General features: G+C 55.4%; 1 protein-coding gene across 3 annotated transcripts in view; it reads left to right on the top strand.

Moving 5' to 3' along the window:
- DNM1 (dynamin 1) overlaps positions 1–25251 on the top strand; it is a 52361-nt gene that overhangs the window by 878 nt on the left and 26232 nt on the right. For 2 of the 3 annotated variants that reach the window (XM_006154028.3, XM_014589994.2), the window contains exons 2-10: positions 14488–14561; positions 14812–14961; positions 15281–15484; positions 15758–15856; positions 15937–16097; positions 17647–17789; positions 17912–18047; positions 18154–18221; positions 19287–19425. In XM_006154028.3, the coding sequence (XP_006154090.1) occupies positions 14488–14561; positions 14812–14961; positions 15281–15484; positions 15758–15856; positions 15937–16097; positions 17647–17789; positions 17912–18047; positions 18154–18221; positions 19287–19425 (1174 nt within the window). Of the gene's footprint in view, positions 1–14487; positions 14562–14811; positions 14962–15280; positions 15485–15757; positions 15857–15936; positions 16098–17646; positions 17790–17911; positions 18048–18153; positions 18222–19286; positions 19426–21107; positions 21247–25251 lie in introns of all 3 variants that reach the window. The other variant, XM_014589993.2, reaches the window with a different exon arrangement.

Genomic DNA, 25251 nt, shown 5'->3' with positions numbered 1-25251 from the left:
GTCGCCGCCCCTGGGTGGGGGGCGCCTGTCAGTGTCGTTCTCCCCTTGGGCGGGCAGAGGGATTGTGATGGAGGGAGAAGGCGGCAGAGCGCGGGGATGACTAAGACAGGGAGCCAGGATGGCGGGCAGGGGGGGAGCCATTTGCAGAACCTAATCCACCTCCCGCCTCTGATCCCACAAGGCGCCGGAGGGCCAGGTGGCGGAGTAGGGAACCAACCGCGAAGATAAAGGGTGCTGGGTTTAGGGCGGCAGGCAGGTCGTGACCTCCAGGCGCCCCCTGAGAAAGGGCAGCTGAGATGGATCTTCTGGTGCTGAGGGAGAGAGGATGGCTCTGGGCCTTGAGGGGAGGCAGCAGGGCAGAGGAGGGAGGCAGGAGCTGACACAGACCCCTCCGCGGGCTCCCTCCCTCACCTTCAGGAACCCTGGCTTTCTTCGGGTGACCTTCACAGCTGAGGAAGAGACAGGCAGGAGGGAGAGGCAGCCTCCCCCTTTCTGTGGTCTAAGCCAGGTTCTGCTGTGACACCTCAGGCAGGTCACTTGCCCTCTCTGAGCCTCAGTTTCTCCATCTATAATGTGGACTGTTGGGTCGGATGGTTGTCCTGCCCGTCAAACGTCCAGGGAAGGCCCGTGCCAACCCTAGGCGTGAGAGGGAAGGGGTCGACTGAATCGGTGGAGTGTCGGAAGGCCACTGCGGGGGTGGCCAGGCCCATCTGGCCAGCAGAGGAGAGGCCGTCTGTCTCTCCTGCATATGCTCTCCTGATCGCGTGCCCCCCAGAGCTGACTGGTCGAGAGGAGTGGAAGGTCATCAGCGCTAGGGTGTGGAGGGGACCCTGGGGACGGCAGAGACTCAGGGCCTGGGTGCTGTCAGTGGCACTCGCTTCAGCATTCGCAGGGCACAGACATTCGGGGAGCAGCTGCTAACTGCCCCCTGTGCCAGGCTCTGTGCTCCATGCTTGGGGTACGGCGGGAATAGCTGTGGCCTCTGCTGTCTGCCAACCCCCCTGTGTCCCGCTGTGCTGAGCCCTCACAGACGCACACTGCACCCGGGAGCCAGTGCCAGGATGCTCATCCTACAGACGAACACTGGGCCCCGAGGCGCACATCTTGCACGAGGTCATGCATTCAGGAAGGGCAGCATCTGCTGGACTGCGAAGCCCGGTTCTTAGTCTCGACCCCCTACAGCCCCTGAGTGCCTGGCCCTGTACTGGGCTCAGAGCACTGCTCTGTGGCCCTCCACTGCTCCATCTGTAGAATGGGGACACTGACAGCTGCTGCCCTGCCTTTCTGCAAGGCTGGCTTGGTGGAAAAGCCCTTTTGTAAGCTTGTGGGAGGGAGGTGGTGACGGTCAGTGAGGCTTAGGACCTCCATGCCTGTCCCTGTCCCCAGAGTTCGGTGCTGCAGGCCAGCCTCGGCCCCGCAGACTTCAGCAACCGTCTGTTTGCTGAGTGGCAGAGCGAGGTGTGGACTCTGCCCGGGAGGCCTGGGCGTGCTCGCTGCCCTTTGTGCCCCGTGCCCTTGGCCGTGGTCGCTGCAGGAGGGTGTGCAGGTGTCCAGATGCAGGCCGGGGCAGAGAAGGCTTGGCCCAGTGTGAAGGAGCAAGTGGGAAAGCATCGTCGGTCCTGAAAGTGAGGAGGCCAGGGCTGGGGAACAGGCAGGGAAACTAAGGCTCCGTGGGGGTCCCAGCCAGCCCTGTGAGCTCCCTTACAGGCCCCCAGCCTGTCCACCTAGGGCTGGGTCCCTAGGCCCGTAAGCATGGTAACAGGCACCCTGCCTCCTGGGGCTTGCTGGGAGCCAAGCCTCCATGGAGAGGAAACGGAAAATGCTTCAGAGGAAGCAGAGGCTGCTCCAGGTCAGGCACCAGGGGACCCTGCTGGTGGCTCTGCCAAGGAGGTGGCCAGAGCTGCCCCACTAGGGCTCAACTGGGTCTATGTTATTTCTTCACATACATGCACACACACACATAGGCACACACACTCACACACGCACACACACACATAGGCACACACTCATGCACACACACACACTTTACAGGAGGAAAACAGGGGCCCATTCCTGTTGTCATTTGGCACGTATTCGTGGGGGTCCAGCTCTGGTGCTGGGGTCGGTATGGTGCAGAGGCCACGGCTCTGCGCTCCAGAAGGGGCTCAGTGTCGGGAGGGAGCTGGGCTGCTTTCCACAGGGAGGGCAGAGAAGATCTCTAGGAGGGGGTGGCCTCTGAGATGAGCACCGAGAGCTTAGGAGGAGGGTTCCAGGCCCAGGGAACAGCCAAATGCAAAGGCGCTAGGGCAGCAAAGACACCCGGAAAGCAGCTGCCACCCTGGCTGGTGTCTAGCTGTGGGGCAGGTGGGATCAGGAGATAGGCAGGGGCTAGATCTGCAGGGCCTTAGCCCATGGCGAGGAGCACGGGTTTATTTCCGTTGTTGTGGGAAGCTTTTAAGTCGAGGTGTGGGGAGCTGTTTGTGCAAGTGTGTGTCTTGGGGAGGGGGCAAGAGAGAAGGTGGGCGACGAGTGAGGAGGCTCTCGCTGCAAGCAGGAGGCAGGAGTCAGGGCCAGGGCTTTGCTGTGACAAGGAGAATGGGGTGATGGAAGAAGGCCCTCGGTGGATGGATGTGGAGGGCGAGGAAACAGGAATCAAGGGTGACACCAGGGGCTTTGGCCTGAGTGCCTGAGTGGGTGTTGTAGTCGGAAAGACTTTAGGAGGGGCATATTTGAGAGGTGGGGCGCAGGGTTTGCTGTCCGGCACAGTGAGCCTGGGACACCCGCCAGGCTTCTAAGTGGAGGTGTCAGGTGCAGTTTGGGGATGCAGGTCGGGAGCTCAGGGACCAGCGGGCTGCAAACAGAGATCGGGAAATCGGAAATCGTAGGTTAGAGCTGAGGTTGAAGCCGAGGTGTGAACGTAGAGGGCGGAGTCAACCCCAGGACTCTCCATCATGAACCACGCCCGGTGCTCTGGCTCCCTTCATCCCTCCCCTGCTACACATGCCCCCAGTGTTCAGGACCGGGAGCAGGGTGTCCTGGGACAGGCTTCTAGGCTCCAGCCCCCGGCCTTGCTCACGCTGGTGCCCAGATAGCTGGCATATGGGCAGTGCCCACCCTCCCTGCCCTTGTGGCCCACAGGAGGCAAAGCAGGTGGAACATGGCAGAGGGGCCGAGGGCTCAGGCTCCAGAGCCAGACCTGCCAGGTTTGAAACTCAGCTCTGCCACTTACAGGCCGTCGACCTCGGGCTGGTCCTTAACCCTACCTCTGCTCCCTCCTTGTCTGTAAACGGGGTAATAATAGCACTTCCTGTGAGGCCATGGGGAGCCCTGAGACAATGCCACGAAGCACCAGCGCAGAGGACAGGCAGAGGACAGGCCAGCTCTACTCCTGCCTGGGCATTAGCAGCAAGCCCTTTGGGCTGGTGTGGACCCGGAGGGGCTGGCGTGGGGTGGGGTGGGGGCTCTTCTCCATGCAGGGCGAGGTGGGGGCCTGGTGAGTGGGGCAGCCTGGAGGCAGTGTTTTCAGCATGCCCAGTGACTGCCTAGCCCCAGCTTGAGCACCCTGCCTCTCACCAATTGCCTTCGCCTTCCTCCATATTCTCACCCCAGTGTGCTGCTCTCCGGCCTCAGAGCCCTCTCGCTGTCAGGCCTGACCCTTCCACAGCGTCCATCACAGCGTTCCTACTTCTCAGACCTAGAGACCGAGGCCCAGGAGGAGAAGGGGTAACTGAGACAGCATGGGCAGAGGGTCACTGACCTGGAGGGCACCGAGGGCGCGGGCAGCCCTGCGCACGTGCAGTGTGCCAGGCCTGCAGGTGCAGCTGAGGATGAGCCACACTCAGCTCACTCGCCATGTGTTCTGCAGAGGGTACGGGGAGTTTGATGCTGAGGGAGGAGAGTCATGAGGGGTCTGAGAAGGTGTCCCGGGAGGTGACACTTTAAGGCTGGACCAAACAAGACTAGGACCTGGTGGAGCAAAGGACGCACCACTCCAGCTGCAGGGCCTGGCCCGAGTGGAGGCCTGAGGCGGATAAGGGCCCAGACAGGTGGGGAGGAGCCCAGCGGGCCTAAGGGCCCAGAGGAAGGGTGAGGGGCAGGTGGCTGGTGAGGGCCACAGGCAGAGGCGAGACTAGGAAGATCGAGAGTGGAGCTTGATGAAGCCCCTCTACCACTCCCACACCCAGGCTGCCCCAGCTTCTTGAGCTTGGGGCATGCACCTAGCCCCTGCTGCGCACACCGTGGGGAGCCCACTGCCCAGCCCCGCCCCTTCTGGTGGCCCAGAGGAGCTGGGGATGAAAGGTGACCCCGCAGATAGCATCGGATCTGGCGCCAGGAGAATGAGCTCCCCAGTCCTTGGCGGGGGTCAGAGGGTCAGAGGAGGGGAGGAAATACAGGGGGCAGGAGGAGAGTCAGGCAAGGCCTGTGGAGGAAGCCAGCCACTGTGTCGCCTGTGCGGTCAGGCTGGGGTGGGCAGGGGGCAGAGCAGAGATGAGGTCCTGCCATGTCTGAATATTCGTTAGAAATATCACACAGAGAAATTGCTAAATACAATGCATCCTGCCCCCCACTCCCACCTGACAACACACCCTCATAACCACCTGGCCACCAGGGCTCGGATTTGGAATTCCAGGCTCTGCGAGTTCCCTGACGGGATGTGGAGGCGTGGGGACAGGTGGCGCCTCTGCTCAGGCTGCCCTGTCCCTTCCCACTCCATCCTGCACCACAACGGCCCACGCGGGCACCCTCAGATCCCAGCTCCATCCACGGCCCCAGAAAAGAGCCCTCTTGGGCCTAGGGCTTCCCTCTGCAGTAAGGTCAGCCCTCAGGATGGCAGGCCCTGGAGGTAGGCTTGGGGGTGCCAGAGAGGGAATTCTGGGGTGTGGCCTAAGAGGGGTGCACAGGCTCCTGGGGACCCCTCACCCTATGCAAAGCTCGAGGGAGACCAGAGAAGGCCCTGTAAAGTGTGAGGCCCCAAGTCAAGGCCTTGACTCCCCAGGTCTGTGGGCAGTACTGACTGCTGTCACTTTGGAACCTTTAGTGCCAGCAGCAGGGGCACCCCAGGTCTCCAGGTGGAGAAATGACACAGAGAGGGTCGGGGCCTACCTGAAGGCACACCGCAGTGGGATCAAAGGCGGGGCAGGAACCAGCGTGAGTCCCCTGTCTCCGGCCAGGCCGGTCCGTGCTGTCTACCCTCCCTGATGCGTGCACACACCCATGCGCCTCAGTTTCTCCTCCCCTGCTCTTCCTGGGTGTCTCTGGCACTCTTACCCCCTCCCTGATGGAAGTGTGGTGAAGGAGTGGGGAGAGTCTGGAGAAGTCAGTCTGGAGCTTGGACTTACTGCAGGCGAAGGAGGAAAGGGAAGGGTAGGCTGGGAAGGTTTTCAAGACCGTCTCCCCAATGGCATCTTCCTGGCCAGAAGCCCCGGGGTTCCCCCAGCCCCCTCTCTGCCCCATCCAGTGCATCCCCCAAGCCCTGTGGGCCCTGGCCCTGGCCCACCTCCCTCTTACCACCTTGGCCACCATCACCTTTGACTTAGCACCCAGAGCAGCCTTTTTCCCAATCTGTTGCACCCAACAGCATGGCGCGCTCTGTGGCCTCCTGATCGAGCCTCTAATTGAACCCCCAACCATCAGAACCAAGCCCCAGCTCCTGAACTGGACCCCTGCTACCTGAGGAGTCAGCCTGCTACCATCTAGTCTACTTGAATAGCTTACAATTTCTTCACTGCCTCATTCCTCCAAATCTCGCATTAACCAACGCCTCCTCCAGGATGCCCTCCCTGACCACCCTCTCTCTCAGTGACCTGACCTTGGCTGTGCAGGGCAGGACTCTGTTTTCTTCCAGAGTGAGGAGCTGGCGGGAGAGAGGCACAGTTGCCTTGGGCTGAGTGCTCCCGGCTGGCAGCAGCTCCCACCATTGGTTACTATTTAACGTCTTAGCTATTGATTCCACATTGGTTGTTATCACTCCGGCTCAGACGCATCTGGTCTCAGCACAGGGGAAGAAGGCCAGGATGGGAAGAAAAGTCTCCCGGGACAAATCACTCACTCTGACCTGGCTTCCCAGTGCAAGGAGAGTCCGTGCTGCAGCACACCCGCAGTCCCCAGCACGTGAGAGTGCTCAGGGGCTGGTGGCACCCATGGGACCCTCTCTTAGATCCTTCCATGCAGGATGTCAGGGCGGTCCCTCAACAACAGCCCCCGGAGGGAGCTGATGGACTGCGTCCTGTTCACTGATGTGGAAACTGAGGCTTGGAGCAGAGAAAGAATCTAGCGGTGGAGCAGGGGTTCCTTCTCATCCAGCTGCTGGTGAGCAGAAATAGGATCTATGGGGCTGGCAGGTGGCACAGTGGTTAAGGTGCTAGACTCCCACGCGGCTGACCGCAGTTTGAGTTCTGGTTGAAAAAACTCTGTGTGTGTGTGTGTGTGTGTGTGTGTGTGTGTGTGTGTGTGGCCAAAATCCCAGGAGGAGACTGGAGGAGAGGGGATTGCATGCCTGAGGGGGTGATTTCTCACTTTCCCTCTCACTGCTTCTTTCTGGCAAGTGCATGTGCCCCATGGCAAAACCAGAAAGAAAGAAATAAGGGGGCCAGCAGTTGGCATAATGGCTATGTTGCTAGACTCCTGTGTAGTCGACTGCAGTTCAAGTCCCGGACCCGGTGGCTTAAACTCACGCTGGGCACATGTGCGTGCATGCCCAAAATCCCAAGAAGAGAATGGAGGAGAAGGGATTGCGGCGTTGCCATCCCCCCTTGGGGTGATTTCTCGCTTTCTCTCTCTCTGTCTTTCTATAGGGCACGCGCTCTATAGCAAAGACCTATTTGGGGTGAAGAGGAAAGAAATAAGAAAGAAAAAGAAAGAAGGAAGGAAGGAAGGGAGAGAGAAAAAGAAAGAAAAAGATCCTAGCTGCAGCTCTGTGTGAATGACCCCGGAAACGTCTGTGCGTGCTACTGGGCGGAGAGCGAATCTGCTAACGTCGGCAGGAGCTTCGCGTGTGCCATGGGCATCCGAGGGCCATGTGACTTTGTCTCTCTGAGCCACAACTTCTCCCCCATAAATGGGTGACTGATCACGCTGACCTCTCACAGCCATGTGAGGATCAATCCAGAGGGGGCACATTTCATTTTTTTAAGAGAGATTTTTGCTATAGAATTCACGTGCTCCCTGGAGAGACAGAGAGACAGAAAGCAAGAAATTGCCCCCCAGGAGGGCGGCCACGCCGCAGTCCCTTCTCCAGTCTCTTCTAGGGTTCTTGGGCACGCATGCACGTGCGTCCAGTGTGAATTTCAGGCTGCTGGGTCCGGGACTCAAACCGTGGTCGGCCGTGTGGGAGTCCAGCAACGCAACCGCTATGCCACTGCACATCTCTTAAGCAGCTTTACTTGAGGTGTAATTTATGTGCCATTTTAAGTGCACATTCAATGGTTTTAGTGTATTTCCAGAGATGTGCAGTCAGCATCACCATCCACTTTTAGAACAGCTCCATCACCCCGAAAAGGAATCTCACATGATGCAGACTTTCAAGTCCTAGACAGCGCCCTGGCCAAGAGGCAACAATCCGTCAGCCTTAGTCTTGATTATTATTGTTTTTCATTTGCGGAAGGATAGGTGCACTTGCCAGAGAGGAGGAGGAGAGAGAGAGGAGCACTCCCCATGGCATCCCTTCCCCTCCATCCCTCTCTCCTTTCAGGATTTGGGGCGTGCACACACACGTGCCCAGTCGTTTCTCAGACCGCCAGTTCTGACACTTGAGCCATGCATCCTGCCATGCGGGATCAGCTCCCTTAACCACCAGGCCACAGGCTGGCCCCATCATTATCATTACTAATAAGTTGTTTACAACAGTCGTCCCCAAATGTGTTAGTTTTAAAATATGTTATGTATTTTTCTGAATTTTTTAAAAATGGAAAACATAAATTTTTAAATTAACAGTGAAAAAATCTATTAAAGAAGGGAGAAGAGGAGGGAAAGAAAAAAGGAGGGATGGGGAAGATGGAGGGCAAGGAAGAGGGAAGGAAGGAGGGAGAGAGGACGAAGGAAGTGGGAAGGGTACCAGAATAAGGGGAAGGGGGGCAAGTGGGTCTCTGGGGAATTATTTGACTTTATTTATTATTATTATTATTATTATTATTATTATTTTAAAATTTGTTATAGGGCATGTGCACTCACGAGAGAGGGGTAGGGGAGAGAAAGTGAGAAATCAAGCCACGTGTCAGGGACTCCAACCAGGGTCGGCCACGTGGGAGACCAGAGCCTTAACCACTATGCCACCTGCTGGTCCCATGGGTTCTATTTAATAGGGAAAATGGTTGTAGTGGGGAGAGCCCCAGACCGAGTCCAGAGCGCTGGGTCCGGTCCGACCTTGTCACCAACTTGCACCATGACCTTGGGCAGACTTCCTCCTGTGCCTCAGTTCCACCTCAGTGCCTGAGGCTGAGGACAGGAGGCAGTAGGAGCTCAGGACTCCATCCCAGACTCTGCGGTCCCAGCTCTCAGGACCATCTGACAGCGAGAAAAGCCAAGGCCAGGGCTGTCCCGAAATAGTCAAACCTGGACTTGAAATTCATGAGCTGTGAAGGCAGCCTGGGGCCCCCGGGGACAGGGGAACAGAGAACGACTTGTTGCCTGGGGGCAGCCTCACCTCCTCCCACTGTGTTTCTTGGCCCACCCACTGCCTTGCCTCCACCCTAGCTCCTGCTGCACAGGGAACCTCAGAACCGCCTGGTCCCCTTGTCTCCGCCTGCAGGACAAGGTTTGGCTGGAGATACTCTGGCTCACTCCCTCACTCGTCTAAGCAGACCCACCTTCCAACTCCCTCCTGCCGCTCTGTCTGGTGGTCGCGGAGCACAGCCTGGGTTGTCAGTATACCCAAGTAATCGTTACTAAAATCATAATAGCAGGCCAGCAGGTGGCATGATGGGTAAGGTGCTGCACTTCCACATGGCTGATCACAGTTCGAGCCCTGGACCTGGCAGCTCGCTTTCTTGCTTTCTCTCTATCTCTCTGTCTCTCTGCATATGCTCTGTGAAGTTAAAAGTAATAATGATGATGATGACAAAAAAATTACATAAAGAATTCTTTAAAAATCTCATAATAGCTACCGGTTGTTCAAGAATTAACTTGCAGAAGCCTTACAGCAGCCCGGCTTACTGATGTGCAAACTGAGGCTCAGAAAGGCATGGTCATTTGTCTGTAAGCACACAGCTCCTAGGGGCAGCTCTGATGGTCAGCACTGGGCCTGTCGGGCGTGAGAGCCCAAGAACCAGGAGGCCTCAGAGGATGACCACCACGAGGTGCCCGCCAGAACAAGCATGCTACTTTCTGGTGTTTACATGCACCAGGGCCCAAGAACCAGTCCCAGGGTAGGGGTGGGGGGGTCCCTTTGCTCTTTAATGTGGTTTCTCCAGAGCCCTCTGGGGTGGCAGTGCCAATTCAGACAGGGTGTGTAGCGTTTGGGGGTCCCAAGAGGTGTTTACTTGTCTTTCCTGTGCCTCAGGTTTGAAGGTGTCTCTGCAGATGGCCAGGCAAGGATTCCCTGGGAGGCCACCATCTGCTCCAAATGAGTGGGGAGAGCTGGCATGCCACATCCACCCTCCCACGCCCGGGCACGATGCAGCCACCAAGGCTGGCAGGCCGACACACTTTTTTCTGGGTACCTGTTCTGCTGTCCCTCGGCTCCAGGCACGAGGCAGGGTGTGCAGGGGTCACACTGGCTGCAGGCTAGATCAGGCCTGAGTCCACGCTGGAGTGCAGGCCTGGCATAGAGTAGGCACCCAGAGGGCCCTTTATTGTTCTTTTTTAAAGTTTTGCTGTAGGGTGCATATGCTTGCCAGAGAGAGACAGAGACACAGAGAGAGGGGGAGTGAGAAATCCCTTTCGGGGGGATGGCCACGCTCCAATCCCTTCACTTCCATCCTCCTCTCGGGATTTGGGCATGTGCACACACACGTACACACATGCACACACACATGCCCACACACGCACATGCCTGCCTCGATTTCCAAACCACCGGATCCAGGGTTCCGACTGTACGGTCAGCCATGTGGGATCCAGTGCCCTAACCGCCTCGGCAACAGGGGGCTCTATTTTTCTTTAACAGAATTATTTTATTTATCATCATCATCATTCTTATTTTTATTTAACCAGAGAGAAACAGAGACAGAGAGAGGGGAAGTGAGAAAACAAGCCACTGGGTCCAGGACTTGAACCACTCTCGGCCATGTGGGATTCCAGTGCACTTATCCACCATGCCACCTGCTGGCCCCCAGAGGACCCTTTAACAGGGCTCTAAAGTGTGGCTGAGCGTCGCGGTGAAAGGGTGGAGCTGCAGGGCCGTGCTAATTTTTTCCAGGGCTGCCTGAGCACTACTATGTGGCAGGCCTGTGCCAGGCACGGGAACCCATTAGTGAGCATGGAACTCACTGTCTGGAAGTGGGGACCACTGGCCCCTCCACTGTGTGTCCAGGCATGGGGCTGAGAAGCAGGCCCCTGGGTCCTGTCCCATTCGGCTGCCTCTTCCACTGCCGTGCGTCCTCACAGCTCCTTGCTGTCTCTGAGCCTTGCCCCACCTCTGGGTGAAGATGCAGAATGAGGTGGTCTCTGAAAGCCACTCTTCCTCAACTTCCATGGCTTCCACTTCACAGGTCGTGATCAGAACCTGAGACTCGATTCAGTGTGTGGAGCTGGCGGGGTGGAAGGTTCGGAATTCCTGAAATTTGGGAATTCTCTGAGGGAGGAGGCTGAGACACTCCTGAGCACCTACTGTGTGCCGAGCACAGGCCCAGCTCTGTCTGCGAGAAAGCTCCATGAGCCTGCATGCGGTAGTACACGACAGCCAATTCATTTAATGTAACACCTCTGAGGCCCAGAGAGTGAGACGGCTTGTTTAGGCACCTCTGCCTTAGGACCCTGGCACCAGGCCCTCCTGAATGTGAACACCAAACAGTGGCGTGGTCTGGCGGGCACCTCATGGTGGTCATTCTCTGAGGCCTTCTGGTTCTTGGGCTCTCATGTCTGACAGACCCGAGGAACCAGCAGTTAGCGTAATGGCTATGTCGTTGGACTCCCATGTAGTCGACCGCAGTTCATGTCCCAGACCCGGTGGCTTGAAACTCACGCCGGGCGCATGTGCATGTGTGCCCAAGATCTTGAGAGGAGAATGGAGAAGAGACTGCGGCGTGGCCATTCCCCCTGGGGGATGATTTCTCGCTTTCTGTCTGTCTCTCTCTGTCTGTCTAGCGAGCGCACGCGCCCTATAGCAAAAACCTCTCCAGAAAAAGACAAAGACAGGCCCAGTATTGACCGTCAGAGCTGCCACTTTAGAGCTGTGTGACTGCAGACAAATGACCATGCCTCTCTGAGCCTCAGTTTCCACATCACGGAAGGGCAGATTCCGGATTTAAACCTGGCCCTCTGCCCAGCACCCACTCCTAACCACTGAACTACTGATCCTTGAAAGAGACTGAGACTATTGCATGGGGATCCTGTTTAAATCCAGATCCTAACACCTCACCACTCCGCGATCCAGCCCACCAGGTCCAGGAGTGGGCATTTGCACGAGCTGCCCAGGCAGTCTGCTGTAGGCCTTGTAGGGTCTCACTTTGAGAACTGGAGCTCTGGCAGGGCACCTTCCCACCCGGGCACCCCAGGAAGCCTCGGTCTGAGGAGGGGATCTACCCCAGACATATCCTACCCTCTAATCTCTGCTTCCCGTAAGCTGCTTGTCTTTTAAGCAGCCCTGGGGAGGCAGCAACTTGAGGCAGGCTGGCCCAGGTCCCTGACCACCCACCACCCTCCCCAGCAGGCCCTGGACTCTCGCACCCTCTGGGTGGTATCTCTAAGCCCTCCCCGGCCCGTGCCCCCCAGGCTGGGGGTGCTCCATCTGCTCAGAGGGAAGATCTCAGGGAAGAACTCCAGGGAAGGTCCGTGTCTCTGTGTGTGTGTGGGGGAGTCCCATCCTTTCTGGCCCTTCTTGCAATTTCCATGGCAACTCTGTTGCCATGGTATTGCTGGGTGAGGAACTGGTGGGGAATAGGGTGGACCTCGGGCCTCCACACCCACCTCAGCCTTTGTGAGAATGGGTGTCTTGGCTCCACCACCCTGAGGGACCCCTCTGAATAAGTATCACTGAGCAAAGGGTGGGAGAGGCAGAGGCAGAGAGTCCCCTCCCTGGCCTCCTGCCTGGTGCACCCCTGTTCTAACACATGCCACACCGCATCGCATGATCTGTTTACGAGCCTGCCTCCCCCACTGTGAGCTCCCCAGGGTGGGGGCGGGGTGCTATCTGACTCATCATCGCTCCTCCCCCGGGCCCAGCACAGGCCCTGGCACAGACTGAATTGAATTGAATTGAATTATGTAAAAAGCCAAATCTGGGCCCAGCCAGTGGTGTAGAGGTTTGGGCGGCTGGATCCCACATGGCTGACTGTACAGTTCAAGTCCCAGACCCGGTGACTTGAAAAACACATCGGGTTCATGTGCCTGCATGCCCAAAATCCCAAGGAGAATGGAGAAGGGATCGCAGTATGGCCATCCCCCCTGGGGTGTGCCTTCTCATCTCCTCTTTCTCTCTTTCCCTCTCTTTATAGCAAACTAAAACAAACCAACAAGCAAAAAGCCAAGTCTGGCTCCTCCGGTTGGGCCGGTGGCACAGCTGGATGAGGAAGTTCCCGGGCTTTGGGATCCAACAGACACTCGAGTTTGAATCCCAGCTCTGCGGTGTGACCTTGGATGTGACGCTTCACCTTTTTGAATGCTAGAAGATGCTCACTAGAGAGAGAGAACTCCTCAGTGGAGTGTGGTCTCCCTGCAATCTTTTTTCTTCTTCTCCATCCCGTCAGGATTTTAGGAAAACACACACGTGCCCAGCATGTTTTTCAAGCTGCTGGAGCCAGGACCCAAACTGTGGTTGGCCATGTGGATCTGGCTCTCTAAGCACACCTGGTCTAACTTCTGCATGAGGAGGCCAGCTCCACTCCATCTCTCCGAGCCTCAGTTGCTTCATGTATAAAATGAGTATTTCCTCCCAGAGCACTGATTGCAGGGTCTGGGGGTTCAGTCAGCATTTACTGAGCATCTCCTGAGTGCCGAGCCCCATACAGGGCATAGGGAGGCAGTGTAGGGCAGAAAGGTGCCAGCCCTGCCCCTCTGCAACTCAGTGTAACAAGAACAGAAGGCACTTGCCTGGCACCTGGCAGTGACTTAGAAGTTCAGGAGTCACTGCCCTTTCCCTTCCCCCTGACACTGGCTGCCTCCTCCCAGCGGCCTCTGCTCTTCCCAGAGGTGGAACGGGGTGAGGCCCCATGAGGGGGCCTTGAACCTGGGAGCCCTGGGTCTCTTCTGTTGTCTCTGAGAACCCTGCCCCAACCCTGGGCTGCAGAAAGACTTACTGGTCTGGGTCAGGCTCTGGGTTGGCCACAGGGGCCCTGGGTTCTGACTCTGTCCCTGTCTGAGCCCGAGGGTCTCTCTTGCCCTCCCTGGGCCTGGGTGTGCCTCTCCTTGAATAAGGCGCTGGCTGAATCTTGAGTCCCTCAACTCTGGCCTGCTTCCCCTTTTCCTGGGTCCTGGGACCACATGACTGGCATTCCGACAGCCAGATCCCTGGAGAGTCCTCCACCCTCGAGTTTGTGCCAGCCTAGGGGCGGAGGTGGGTGGGGGATGACAAGAGCTGACAGGACAGAGACTGGAACCCACAAGAGTCAGCCAGAAGGACAGCTGAGGTTGACATCGGCATGAGCGAATGTTAGGTCCGAGGACAGAAGTCAGTCCAGTCCTTCAGAGGGGGCCTGAGTGGCAGGAGCTTTCACTGTAGAGTCAGACAGTCTGAGTCCAGGGTCTGTTCTGGTGGGTTCTGACGGGGTACCCACATACCCACATGTGTCTAAGCTTCCGTTTCCTCATCTGTAAAACGTGGGTATTAATGGCGCCTGCCTCGTGGGGCTATTGTGTGGAGCCTGGAAGATGCCAGCCCAAAGTGCCCGTCATGCCGTAGGCACTCAGGAAGCCTGAGTTCTTTGCCTGCCTCCTCCTGCCCCCATCTCCCTCACCCCAGCCCCAGCCAGATGGGGCCTGGGAAGAGGAAGTGAGAAGCTGCCCTTCCCTGTAGCGGAAGGGAGGGGAGGTGCTGCTCTGTCTCCCGGGGTCCACTCTGTGGCCACTGGACACTTAGGCATATGGGACACCCCATCCCTCAGCTGCTCCCGAGCTGACAGGCGGTGTCTGGGTTGGGGCAAGGACTTCCTCTTAACTGAGAAGCAACACAGGACACATCTGAGAAGCTGGGGAGTTGGTGGCTAGACTCCTGGCAGCTCATATGCATACATTCCATGCCCCAGGGAATTAGGGGAGGTCTTTTCTACCTTTCTGGCCTTTCATCTTCCCTGAGTGACCGGAAGCCCTAGGGCTAAGGCACTGTGGGGCCAGCACTTTGGGGAGAGCTGTAGACCTCCCAGTGGCAAGACAGAAGAAGACCCCTTCGATTTTGCACCCTCTGACCATAACTCATTGCAGGGACTTCCTGCCCCGAGGATCTGGCATTGTCACTCGACGCCCTCTGGTCCTGCAGCTGGTCAATGCTACCACAGGTACGTGCCTACTCCATCAGCCGTCCTCCCATCCTCAGAGGTGGTCCTCCCTAGACTCCCAAATTGCCGCATGACTCTAGGCAGGAGCTTTCCCTCCTTGAGCCTCGATTTCCCGTCTGGACAATGGGGATAAAAATGCACGACGGAGATGAGGATGGTTCTGCGTAGGTGAAACCTCTCAGTTAGGAGATGGGACCCAAGAGGTTCCGTGCTTTGACACCTCCTATTCCCCTACCCGCTTCTGGGGCAGAATATGCTGAGTTTCTGCACTGCAAGGGGAAGAAATTCACCGACTTCGAGGAGGTGCGCCTGGAGATCGAGGCGGAGACCGACCGGGTCACGGGCACCAACAAGGGCATCTCGCCGGTGCCCATCAACCTCCGCGTGTACTCGCCTCACGGTAAGAAGCCTGGCCCCGCCCCCGCCCTGCCCTCCCTCGCGTGTCCACGCCCCCGGAACCATCCTGGTCCCGCCCCTTGCTGGCTGTGCGTCTTGCGGGCCACGCTTCTCCTGCAGACTCCGCCCCCACAGCGACCCCTCCTAGCCCACCCATGACCACGCCTCCCACTGGTCGCCGCTTTAGCCAGTGCGTTTCCCGAGCCCCGCTCATTTACGACCCTGTCCCCCGCGGGTGGTCTCTAAGCCGGCCCTGCTCCTCCACTCTGCCCGCCCACGGCCACGCCTCTCCCTTGAGCCCTCCCTCTCACCGCCCTGTCCAGTGCTGAACCTGACCCTGGTGGACCTGCCTGGAATGACCAAGGTCCCGGTGGGGGACCAACCTCCCGACATCGAGTTCCAGATCCGGGACATGCTGATGCAGTTTGTCACCAAGGAGAACTGCCTCATTCTGGCCGTGTCTCCGGCCAACTCCGACCTGGCCAACTCCGATGCTCTCAAGATCGCCAAGGAGGTGGACCCCCAGGGTAGGCTCCCACTTGGCTGCGATGTGCAAGGCCCCGGGGGCCTGGTCTTAGAGGAAGGGGAGCCCCTGCAGGGAAGCAGAATAGTGACAGGATCAGATTTATGCCTTTACAAGTCATTTCGGATATTCCACGAAGAACAGAATATAGGAGGAAAGGGGGAGGTAAGGAGTGGGTAAGGGAGAATGTGGGGAGGAAGGAAGCAGGGTGGGCGGGCGTGGGAGTGCATGGGGTCCTGTGTGCAAGGACAGCTGCAGATGGAGACAACCCTCCCAGGTCAGCGCACCATCGGCGTCATCACCAAGCTGGACCTGATGGACGAGGGCACAGATGCCCGTGACGTGCTGGAAAACAAGCTCCTCCCCCTGCGCAGAGGTAAACAGGGCTCTCCCCTGCCCTTCCCCTCACACCCCTTCCCCAGGAAGGCTGGTTGCCCTGACCTGGATCCCATACAGGCTACATTGGGGTCGTGAACCGGAGCCAGAAGGACATTGATGGCAAGAAGGACATCACGGCTGCCTTGGCCGCTGAGCGCAAGTTCTTCCTCTCGCACCCATCCTATCGCCACTTGGCTGACCGCATGGGCACTCCCTACCTGCAGAAGGTCCTCAACCAGGTAGGGGACGGCCGGGGAGGACCTAGGGAAATTGGCATGCAAACAGAAAAACAGATGTGTTTTAAGGGTGACCGGAGATGTTAGACCTAGAGAAGCGAATCATGTGGTCAAAGTCCCACAGTGAGGCAACAGCAGTTTTGCTCACCTTTCCCTGTCTGAGACCTGAGACAGGAGTCCAGAACTCCCCAGGACAGAGGAGACCAAGACCTTGTGTGGAGGGTGGCGTTGACAGGGCTTGAGTTTGGGAGCCAGGATTGGAGTATACTTACTGAGGACCTTGCCCTCTGAAATGGGGAGAGGCTGGCCAGGACACTGGGACAGGTGTCCCCAGGGGTTTTCCTTGCCTGTTTCTCCATCCAGAATGGGCCCTCCAGAACTGAGGATGTATGTGTGTGCATGTGTGCATGCACGTGTGTGTGTGTTGAAGCAGGGAGGCAGTGCCACAAACCTGGGCTCTAATCCCAGCTTTTTTTGTTTTTTTAAGAGAAAGATTTTTGCCATAGGGCACATATGCTCGCCAGAGAGACAGAGACAGACAGAAAGCGAGAAATCACCCTCGGGGGCATGGCCACGCTGCAATCCCTTTTCCTCCATTCTCCTCTTGGGATCTTGGGCATGCACACACTCATAGCTGGTGTGAGTTTTGAGCCACTGGCGCTAGGACTCGAAATGCGATCGACCACATCAAGTCCAGCGACATACCCAGTACGCCATCTGTTTTTTTAAAACAATTAGTTATTTAATTTTACTTATTATTATTATTTTACTTCACCAGAGAGAGACATAGGGAGAGAGCAAGAGCACGTGAGAAAGCAAGCCACCAGGTCCAGGACTTGAACTGTAGTTGGCTATTTAAGAGTCCAGTGCCTTAACCACCACACCATCTGCTGGCCCCAAGAATTGTTATTTAAGTTAACTTTATTCAATAATTGTTATTTAATTTAATTTTATTTATTATAGTTATTTTAAAATTTGACCTGAGAGAGAGAGAGAGTGAGAAAGCAAGCTGCCAGATCCAGGACTTGAACTGCAGTCCGCCACCACCTGGCGGCCCCTAATCCTAGCTTTGTCATTACCTCACTGAGACACTCTCTCGAATTCTCTGAACCTCTGTTTATGAATCTGTAAAATGGAGCTAATGTGACCAGATCCTGTTTCCCAGGGTCGTTGCAAAGGCTCGGGGAGTACCCGTAGGGTGACCTAGCCAGAGTATGCACCAGAACTTGAGAATGGCCTTAAAAAGGCCTTAAACCTAGAGGGTGCAAGGGGCAGCCTTCCAGCCACCCATGCCCCGGATGCAGTTGGTTTGGCACCCATGGTGTTTAAAAATATTAAATTGGTTAGAAACCAGGTAATTTTAAATTCAAACCCAGATTGCTGGCTTCTGTGGAGAATCAAGTTCTGTGTGCATCCATTCAACGAATACCCTTCTGTGTGCACCTGTTATGAGCCTGGCCCTGTCCTCAGGCCACTTTCCTGGTCCCCACCTAGCCCGTGGACATCTGGGTTTGCTACCTATGGTGGCCTAGACTCTTTTCTCAAACCCCAGCAACTGACAAACCACATCCGGGACACTCTGCCCGGACTGCGGAACAAGCTGCAGAGCCAGCTGCTGTCCATTGAGAAGGAGGTGGATGAGTACAAGAACTTCCGTCCGGATGACCCAGCGCGCAAGACCAAGGCCCTGCTGCAGTGAGGCTCCCCACGACTCGCGACCCCAGCACCGAGATGTCCTAGCCCCTGCCCCCAGCCCCTCAGCACCACACCCTGCCCTGGGTTGCTCCTGCCCCTCAGGCTGACCACTCTCCTCCTAGGATGGTCCAGCAGTTTGCCGTGGACTTTGAGAAGCGCATAGAGGGCTCAGGAGACCAGATCGACACCTACGAACTGTCGGGGGGAGCCCGCATTAACCGGATCTTTCATGAGCGCTTCCCCTTTGAGCTGGTCAAGGTAGGACAGGAGGCTCAGGACTCTCAGTGGCTGAGCCTGCCAGGCCCTGGTAGCCAGTCTGGGAGTGGGGCGGGCCTGACCGCTGTCTCTCTGCTCTCCTGCACAGATGGAGTTTGATGAGAAGGAACTCCGACGGGAGATCAGCTATGCCATCAAGAATATCCATGGCATTAGGCACGTACTGGGACCAGGGAGGGGGGCTGACCCTGGGCTGGCTGGGGGGTCTAGCACAGAGACACAGGGGCGATGAATGGGCCTCCTTCAGGAAAGATCAAGAGCCCTGGTCCCCAGTCTTCCAGCCCTGACTTTCTGGCTCCCAGCTTGCTGGGCTGCAGCTGGAGGAGGTGGATGGGTGGCCTGGGCCATCCTCTACCCAGCAACCCAGAGGCTGGACCAGGGCAGGGCCCAGGGCACAGGTGACTAGGGATACACCTTCTGGGGCTGGGTTCCTGGCCTTCCCCAAGGTGAGACAGCCGCCCCATCCTACCCAGGCATTAAGCTAAGGTGCCCAGACCACCAGGCAGGGCTTGGGGCCGAGCATCCAGGAACGACTGTGTCCCTTCATGATGGGATGGGGCTCCTCAACCCTCTAGACAGTCCCATATACCCACAGATGAGCGTCAGCCCCATGCCACCCCACCTCTCTGCCCCCTAGAGTAGGAAGGAAGATCGGGAATAGATTCTGTTCCTTAAAAGCCCCTTCAAGGACAGACCTACACTGTGTTCATTCAGTAACCCCATTTGGCAGAAAAGTTAAAGCACCTACTATGTGCGAGGCAGTGAATGAGTAATGTCCCTACTTTCAACCTGGTTCAATTCCAAGGATGGACACAAGATTTACATACTGGTAGCTACATTGGCCCAGACAAAGAAAAACACCTCTCTTCTAGTCTGAAATTTAAATGCTCTATTCCTGGAAAGGCTCTTAAGGAGAACCCAGTTTGGCCATTTTCAAATCATCTGTGGCCACAGAACCTTTTATACAAACAGACTCTTCAGAGGAAGCAGGATATATACAACAGATGCAGGCAGGCCTAGTTTCGCCCCAAGGAGCATGGACTGAAAGCCCCACATTAGAATCCCTCCTGCCCATTTTACCTATGGGGACACCGAGGCTCAGAGAAGGGTAGTGGGAGGATCCCTCGGGTAGCGCTCAGGCACTGGGGAGGGGCCCTGGCCTGACCCTCCTGGCTGGCACTGGCCTGTGACACTGTCCCTTCTCCCACTCCGGGCATTCAGAACAGGGCTGTTTACCCCAGACATGGCCTTTGAGACCATTGTGAAAAAGCAGGTGAAGAAGATCCGAGAGCCGTGTCTCAAGTGTGTGGACATGGTTATCTCAGAGCTAATCAGCACCGTTAGACAGTGCACCAAGAAGGTAACCTGGGGGCCAGCGCCCCCGCCCCCGCCCCGCCCTGCACTGCTGCCAGGCGCTCCTTCCCAGCCCCCACTGCCTCCTCGGTAGCATGTACAGACCTCAGCGGGGCGGGAGGCAGGCTACCACCAAGCAGGGCAGGGAGCCCTCTGAGGGCACCTCGCCCACCTCTGCCCCCAAGCCCAGGGACCGAGGGACCAAGGAATGACGGCTGGCTACTTACCCTGTGAGTCCTGAGGGAGAGCCCCACCTCAGAAAGAAGAGGGCCTGAGGGGACCTCAAGCTCCGGGGCTCCTGGACGGGGTCTTGGGGAAACCTTGGCGCTGGAGACAGATGAGGTGCAGGGCCTTCCTGGGAGCAGTTCTGTGGCCCTGGGAGGCCAGAGAGGTGCAGAGGACCTGGGACTAGCAGGCACCTGACTCCCCGCTGCCCTTCATCCTCCCCATCCTCATGCCCCCCTCACTCAGGACCCGCACTCAGGCCTTCCTCTTCCTTCCCATCCACATCTGGCCTTTCAGGAACAAGCGCGCTCCCCTCTGCTGTCACCTGAGCCTCAGAAAACCATGCGAGGAGGGTAGGGCAGGACGGTGCCCACTTCACAGCAGGAAAACTGAGGCTCAGGAGATCAAGTGACTTGCCCAAGGTCATACAAGGGTCCTTCAAATAGTTTGTGGAAAATGGAATTAAAGTACAAGTTTCTTTTGGTGCAAAACACTTTTTGAAATTCATGCACAGTTTGATGGAAAGGTGCATTTTCCACGAACGTTGTGAAGACCCCCCGTATCAGCCAGGGGGTGGCAGAGCTACTCTCGAAGCCAGGGCCTTGGACTCTAAGTCCAGTGCTCACTGGCTCCACCCCAGCCTCCCTTCCTTTCCTCTCCCTACTGCCACCCTGGCCCCATCTCCACCTCCACTCTCTGTCTTCCCTCTTCCCCTCTTCTCTCTCTTTCTGTCTTTTGGAGCACAGTTCCCCCAGACCCTGTTGGAAGAGGGGCAAGGGATGCCCCTTGAGGAGAACAGTGGGCAGGAGTAGAGCAGGGATCTGGAACATGGAGGTCAGGCGGCGCGCTGCATCGTGGGCTCTGTGCTCTCTCTGGCTGGGGCTCCCCAGAGTCGTGCAGTGCGCGGCCTGAGCTACCAGACACAGCAATCCGGTGGAGGCTGGGGACAGTGCTGGCTTTAGAGTCAGGAAGAAGCAAATGCAGAGGATGCTGGGGAAACCTAAAATTGAACAGGGGGGTGACTGGAGTCCTGGCCTTGTCCTGAGCTGGGTTAGTGCCTTAGGAGGCCCCCAAGCCGTGGACAAGGATGGTTAGAAAACAGAGTGGGAGGCTCAGTGTAGCTGAGGAGTATGCGGAGGGTAGCCCTGGGAGAGCATCTGAACTCAGTGGGATGTCTTCTATGGACAGAGGCTTGGTCCCTCAGGCCCCCGGCCATGCCCACAGAGCCCTGGGGGGTGCTTGTAGCACCTGGGAGGCACCAACCCCGGGTGGTGGTAGGGAGGGCTGGTCCCACGCTCACATTGTCTTCTGTTCTCTCTTTCTCTGTGTCGGTGTCTCTCTCTCTTCCCCCATGCCCCTGCCATCCTCCCTCACCCCTGGCCTCCGGCCCTGCTTGGCTCTCACCTCCCCACTCCCTGCCCGCGGCTGCTCTTTCTCCTGACCCCTCCTCCTCCCTGGGTGCAGGACAGGCCTCTTCACACCTGACCTCGCTTTTGAAGCCACAGTGAAAAAGCAGGTGCAGAAGCTCAAAGAGCCCAGTATCAAGTGTGTGGACATGGTAGTCAGTGAGCTCACATCCACCATCAGAAAGTGTAGCGAAAAGGTATGCAGGCCGCCCGGGCGGGGCTGGGCCCAGCCGCCCCTTCCTGTTGGCCGCAGCCTCCTGTGGGCAGAACGGCCTGGCGGCCTCATGGCTGCCCACGTGGCTGACCCAGACATCCACACTGGCCCAGTGATGCCTGGCCCTGGTGTTTCCTGGCAGCTTAGAACCCTGGGTCTGTTGCACTTGATCCCTTCATGGCCCCATCCTGCTGGAGGACTTTGCTCCAGCCTGGCATCCTTGGCGGCCCCTTTCTGTCATTAACAATGACAGTGGTGATGAGAAGGAGCTGCTGGCTGTTCATGAGCACCTACTGTGTGCCAGGCACTGGACCAAGTGCTTCCCTTGCCATCTGACAGCATACTCTCGTCAGCCCTAAGAAGTGGGTAATATTATTACTCAGTTTACAGAGGACACAGCAGAGTCCCGAAAAGGAAAGGCAGAGTGAAATTCAGACACAGGAAGGTGGAGGGAAGGGGTCTGGGGTCCAGGCCTCCTGGGGCGGGCGAGCTATTCCGGTCCCTCCAAACCAATTTGCCTAAAAGCATGTTGGATTACTCGCTGGACAGCAGCTCACGCACGTTGGAGCCTCTTTTCAGTTTTCTGTAACCTTTCAAATGCCTTTTTCCTATTTGTCGGCTTTTGGGCATTTTGAGGATCTTTTAGCCAGGTTGTCTGAAGCAGTCTTCCCATGGGAGCACAACAGAATAAGTTGCTTGTGGCAGCTTTTCCAGGATTCAGATGCTGACCCTCCCCACCCTCCTCCTCCCTGCACCTCAGCAGGCCGAATCAGAGACTTTGGGGGACAGTCCAGGCTTACCCTGTGCCTGGAGATGGGGCACATCTGCCTTAACTGCAAGTTCCAGAAGTATCGACCCCATTCTTTCTTCTCTTTTTTAAAAAATATTTCGCCATAGGTCACGTGCGCTCACTGGAGAGAGAGATAGAGTGAAGGAAAGTGAGGAATCACCCCCCAGGGAGGATGCCATGCTGCAATCTCGCCTCCATTCTCAGATTTGGGCATACACGCTCAGCATGATTTTCAAGCCTCTGGGCCTGGGGCTCAAACCACGGTCAACTATGTGGTGGTCCAGCGCTTTAACCATCATACCACCTGCTGGCTCCCAACCCCACTCTTTTTTTTTTGGAGAGGTTTTTGCTATAGGGCGCGTGCACTTGCCAGACAGACAGAGAGAGACAGAGAGACAGAAAGCGAGAAATCACCCCCCAGGGGGGATGGTCACGCCGCAATCCCTTCTCCTCCATTCTCCTCTCGGGATCTTGGGCACGCACGCACACGCGCCCAGCCTGAGTTTTAAGCCACCGGGTCTGGGACGCGAACCACAGTCGACCACATGGGAGTCCAGCAACATAGCCATTACACCAACTGCTGGTCCCCCAACCCTACTCTTTTTCACTAGGCAATGTGTTGTTGCTTCATAAATTCAGGCCCTCTCACTGCTGAGTTGTATTCCACTGTGGAAATGTGACATGATTTGTGTTCAGTATCTCAGGGATGGACATTTAGGTAATTTCAACTTTTTCTCTTCTTTCATAAAGCATTGCACACCTTTCTTACAGAGATGCAAGTATTTGTAGTATTTATCCTACTATTTCCTTAGCAAATTTCTAGATATACAGTTGACTTGTTAGTAGATGGGAACATACACAATTTTGGCAACTTTTTTTTTTAAGAATTATTTATTTAATTTTATTTAATCATTCAAGCATTTTCATTTGACCAGAGAAAGACAGACACACAGAGAGAAGGAAAGTGAGAAAGCAAGCCACTAGGTCTGAGACTTGAACAATGGTTGGCCACATGGGAGTGTCTAGTGCCTTAACTACCATGCTACCTGCTGACCCAATTTTGGCAACTGCTTTCATCTTTAATTATTTTATTTTATTTTATTCATCATCATCATTATTCTTTTTTTATTTGACCAGAGAGAGACACAGAGAGAGAGAGAGAGAGAGGGAAGGTGAGAGAGCAAGCCACCAAGTTCGGGACTTGAACCTTGGTTGGCCATGTGGGAGTTCAGCACCTTAACCACCACGCCACCTGCTGGCCCAAATTTTGGCAACATCTATAAGACTACTCTCTCAAAAGTTTCCACCAGTTTATATTCCTTTAAAAAAAATTTTTTTTTCTGTGTACGCTGGTCTGTTTAGTAGATGAACATGCTGGGAATATATTCACATCCTGCCTTTTCTCCTAATAATGTGCAACTTTTAGATATTATTACTTAGTCTAAAATAAACATTTGTAATGGTTGTATAAAATTCCGTTAAATAGGGCTGGCCTCGTAGCCTAGTGATGAAGGGAACTGAATTCCACATGACCAACCAAAGTTCGAATCCTGGCCCTGGTGGCTTAACATGCTAGACGTGTATATGCATGCCTAAAATCCTGTGAGATGCAGAAATGGAGGAGAAGGGACTGTGGCATGACCACGCCCCATTGGGGGTCCTTTCTCCCTCTTTGTATTTGTATCTTTCTGAAAAGAAAAAAGAAAAGAAAAAATCCCACTGAATACACTTACCAGAGTTCACTTAACTAAGTGGCCAGTGGACATTTAGATGGCCTCTAGGTTTTCAGTATTATAAATAACCTGGCAAAGGATATCGCTGTGTATAAAGAGTTTTTCTTTTTCTAGGATTATTTCCTTAGAATAGATTCCTAGAAGATCAATTGCTACATACAAACATTTAAAAACCATTAAATACTTTGCTGAATTGCATTCCAAAGGGAAAACAGTAATTATTGTAAATGGAAAAATCTGGAAACAACCCAGATGTCTATCAAGAGGGAATTGGTAGGCCCACACTGCTACGATGCTATGCTCTGCAGGCCAGGACCACGTGGGAGGCCAGGGCTCGATTCCAGTCTAACCTCAGAGTTGAGTGTGGAGATGTGCACCTGTCGTCCCTGTTGGGAAGCTAAGGCAGGAGTTCCACGTAGTAGGACCCTGCCTTGAGAGTGAGAGACCAACAGGTGGCAGGAGGTTAAGGTGCTAGATCCCATATAGCCAGCTGCAAGGTTCGAGTTCCAGACCCGATGACAAAAATCACACTGAGTGAATGTGCATACCCTCCCAAAATTCCGAGAGGAGAATGGAAGAGAAGGGATTTCCAGCGTGGCCGTCCCCCAGGGGTGATTTCTCATTTTCCCTTTCTCTGGCCAGTACATGAGCCCTATAGCCAAAAAAAAAAAAAATAGGCAAGGCATATTAATTTTCATTTACATGTGCTTCATAATGTGCCAGGAGGAGGGGAAAGGGAGGTTTCAGAAAATAGTATATGGTGTTTGGGAGGAAAATAATAGCTATGACTGATAAAATTCCAGACACACAGTCACCAGATTACTAGCCATTATTTTGAAGGAGGGCAAGAAGCATAGCAATCTTTCCATTTCTCCTTCACCAACGTCGGTCATGTTATAGTTTACAGTGAGTCAGAAGGATCTTTGTGAGCAGAAAAATTGGTCAAGAAAAAGTTTGAAAAGAGGAAAATATTTGTGCTTTTTGATTTTATTTAACAAACAGTAATTTTTTAATATAACAAGAATCACCCATCTTTGCCTTACATTTTTTAAAATAATTATTTTATTTAACTTTATTTATTGCTCTAAATTTGACCAGAGGGGGACAGAGTGAGAGAGAGAGAGGGAAAGTGAGAAAACAAGTTGCCAGGTGTGAGACTCGAACCATGGTCGGCCATGTGGGAGTCCAGTGCCCCTAACCATCATGCCACCTGCCCGTCCTGTCTTACCACTTCCACCAAAATCTGATAAATGCTCAACTCAGCCCAGCTGGGATTAGACCTTTCATCTCTGGATGAAGTCCAGAATTTACTGCCAGGTATGAGGTGTGCTACTCAGTCCCCTCAATCATCCTGAAGCATTTTACATGTGGAGAAACTGAGGCTCAAAGAGGGCCAGTCACTTTTCCAAGGAGAGCTAGCAGACAGAGGCTGACTTTGAACCCAAGGCCTTGTGGGTCCAGGGGC

Source organism: Tupaia chinensis, unplaced genomic scaffold (assembly GCF_000334495.1).
Source record: "Tupaia chinensis unplaced genomic scaffold, TupChi_1.0 Scaffold000394_1, whole genome shotgun sequence".
Classification (NCBI taxonomy): domain Eukaryota; kingdom Metazoa; phylum Chordata; class Mammalia; order Scandentia; family Tupaiidae; genus Tupaia; species Tupaia belangeri.
This window is presented reverse-complemented; position numbering and strand designations above follow the sequence as displayed.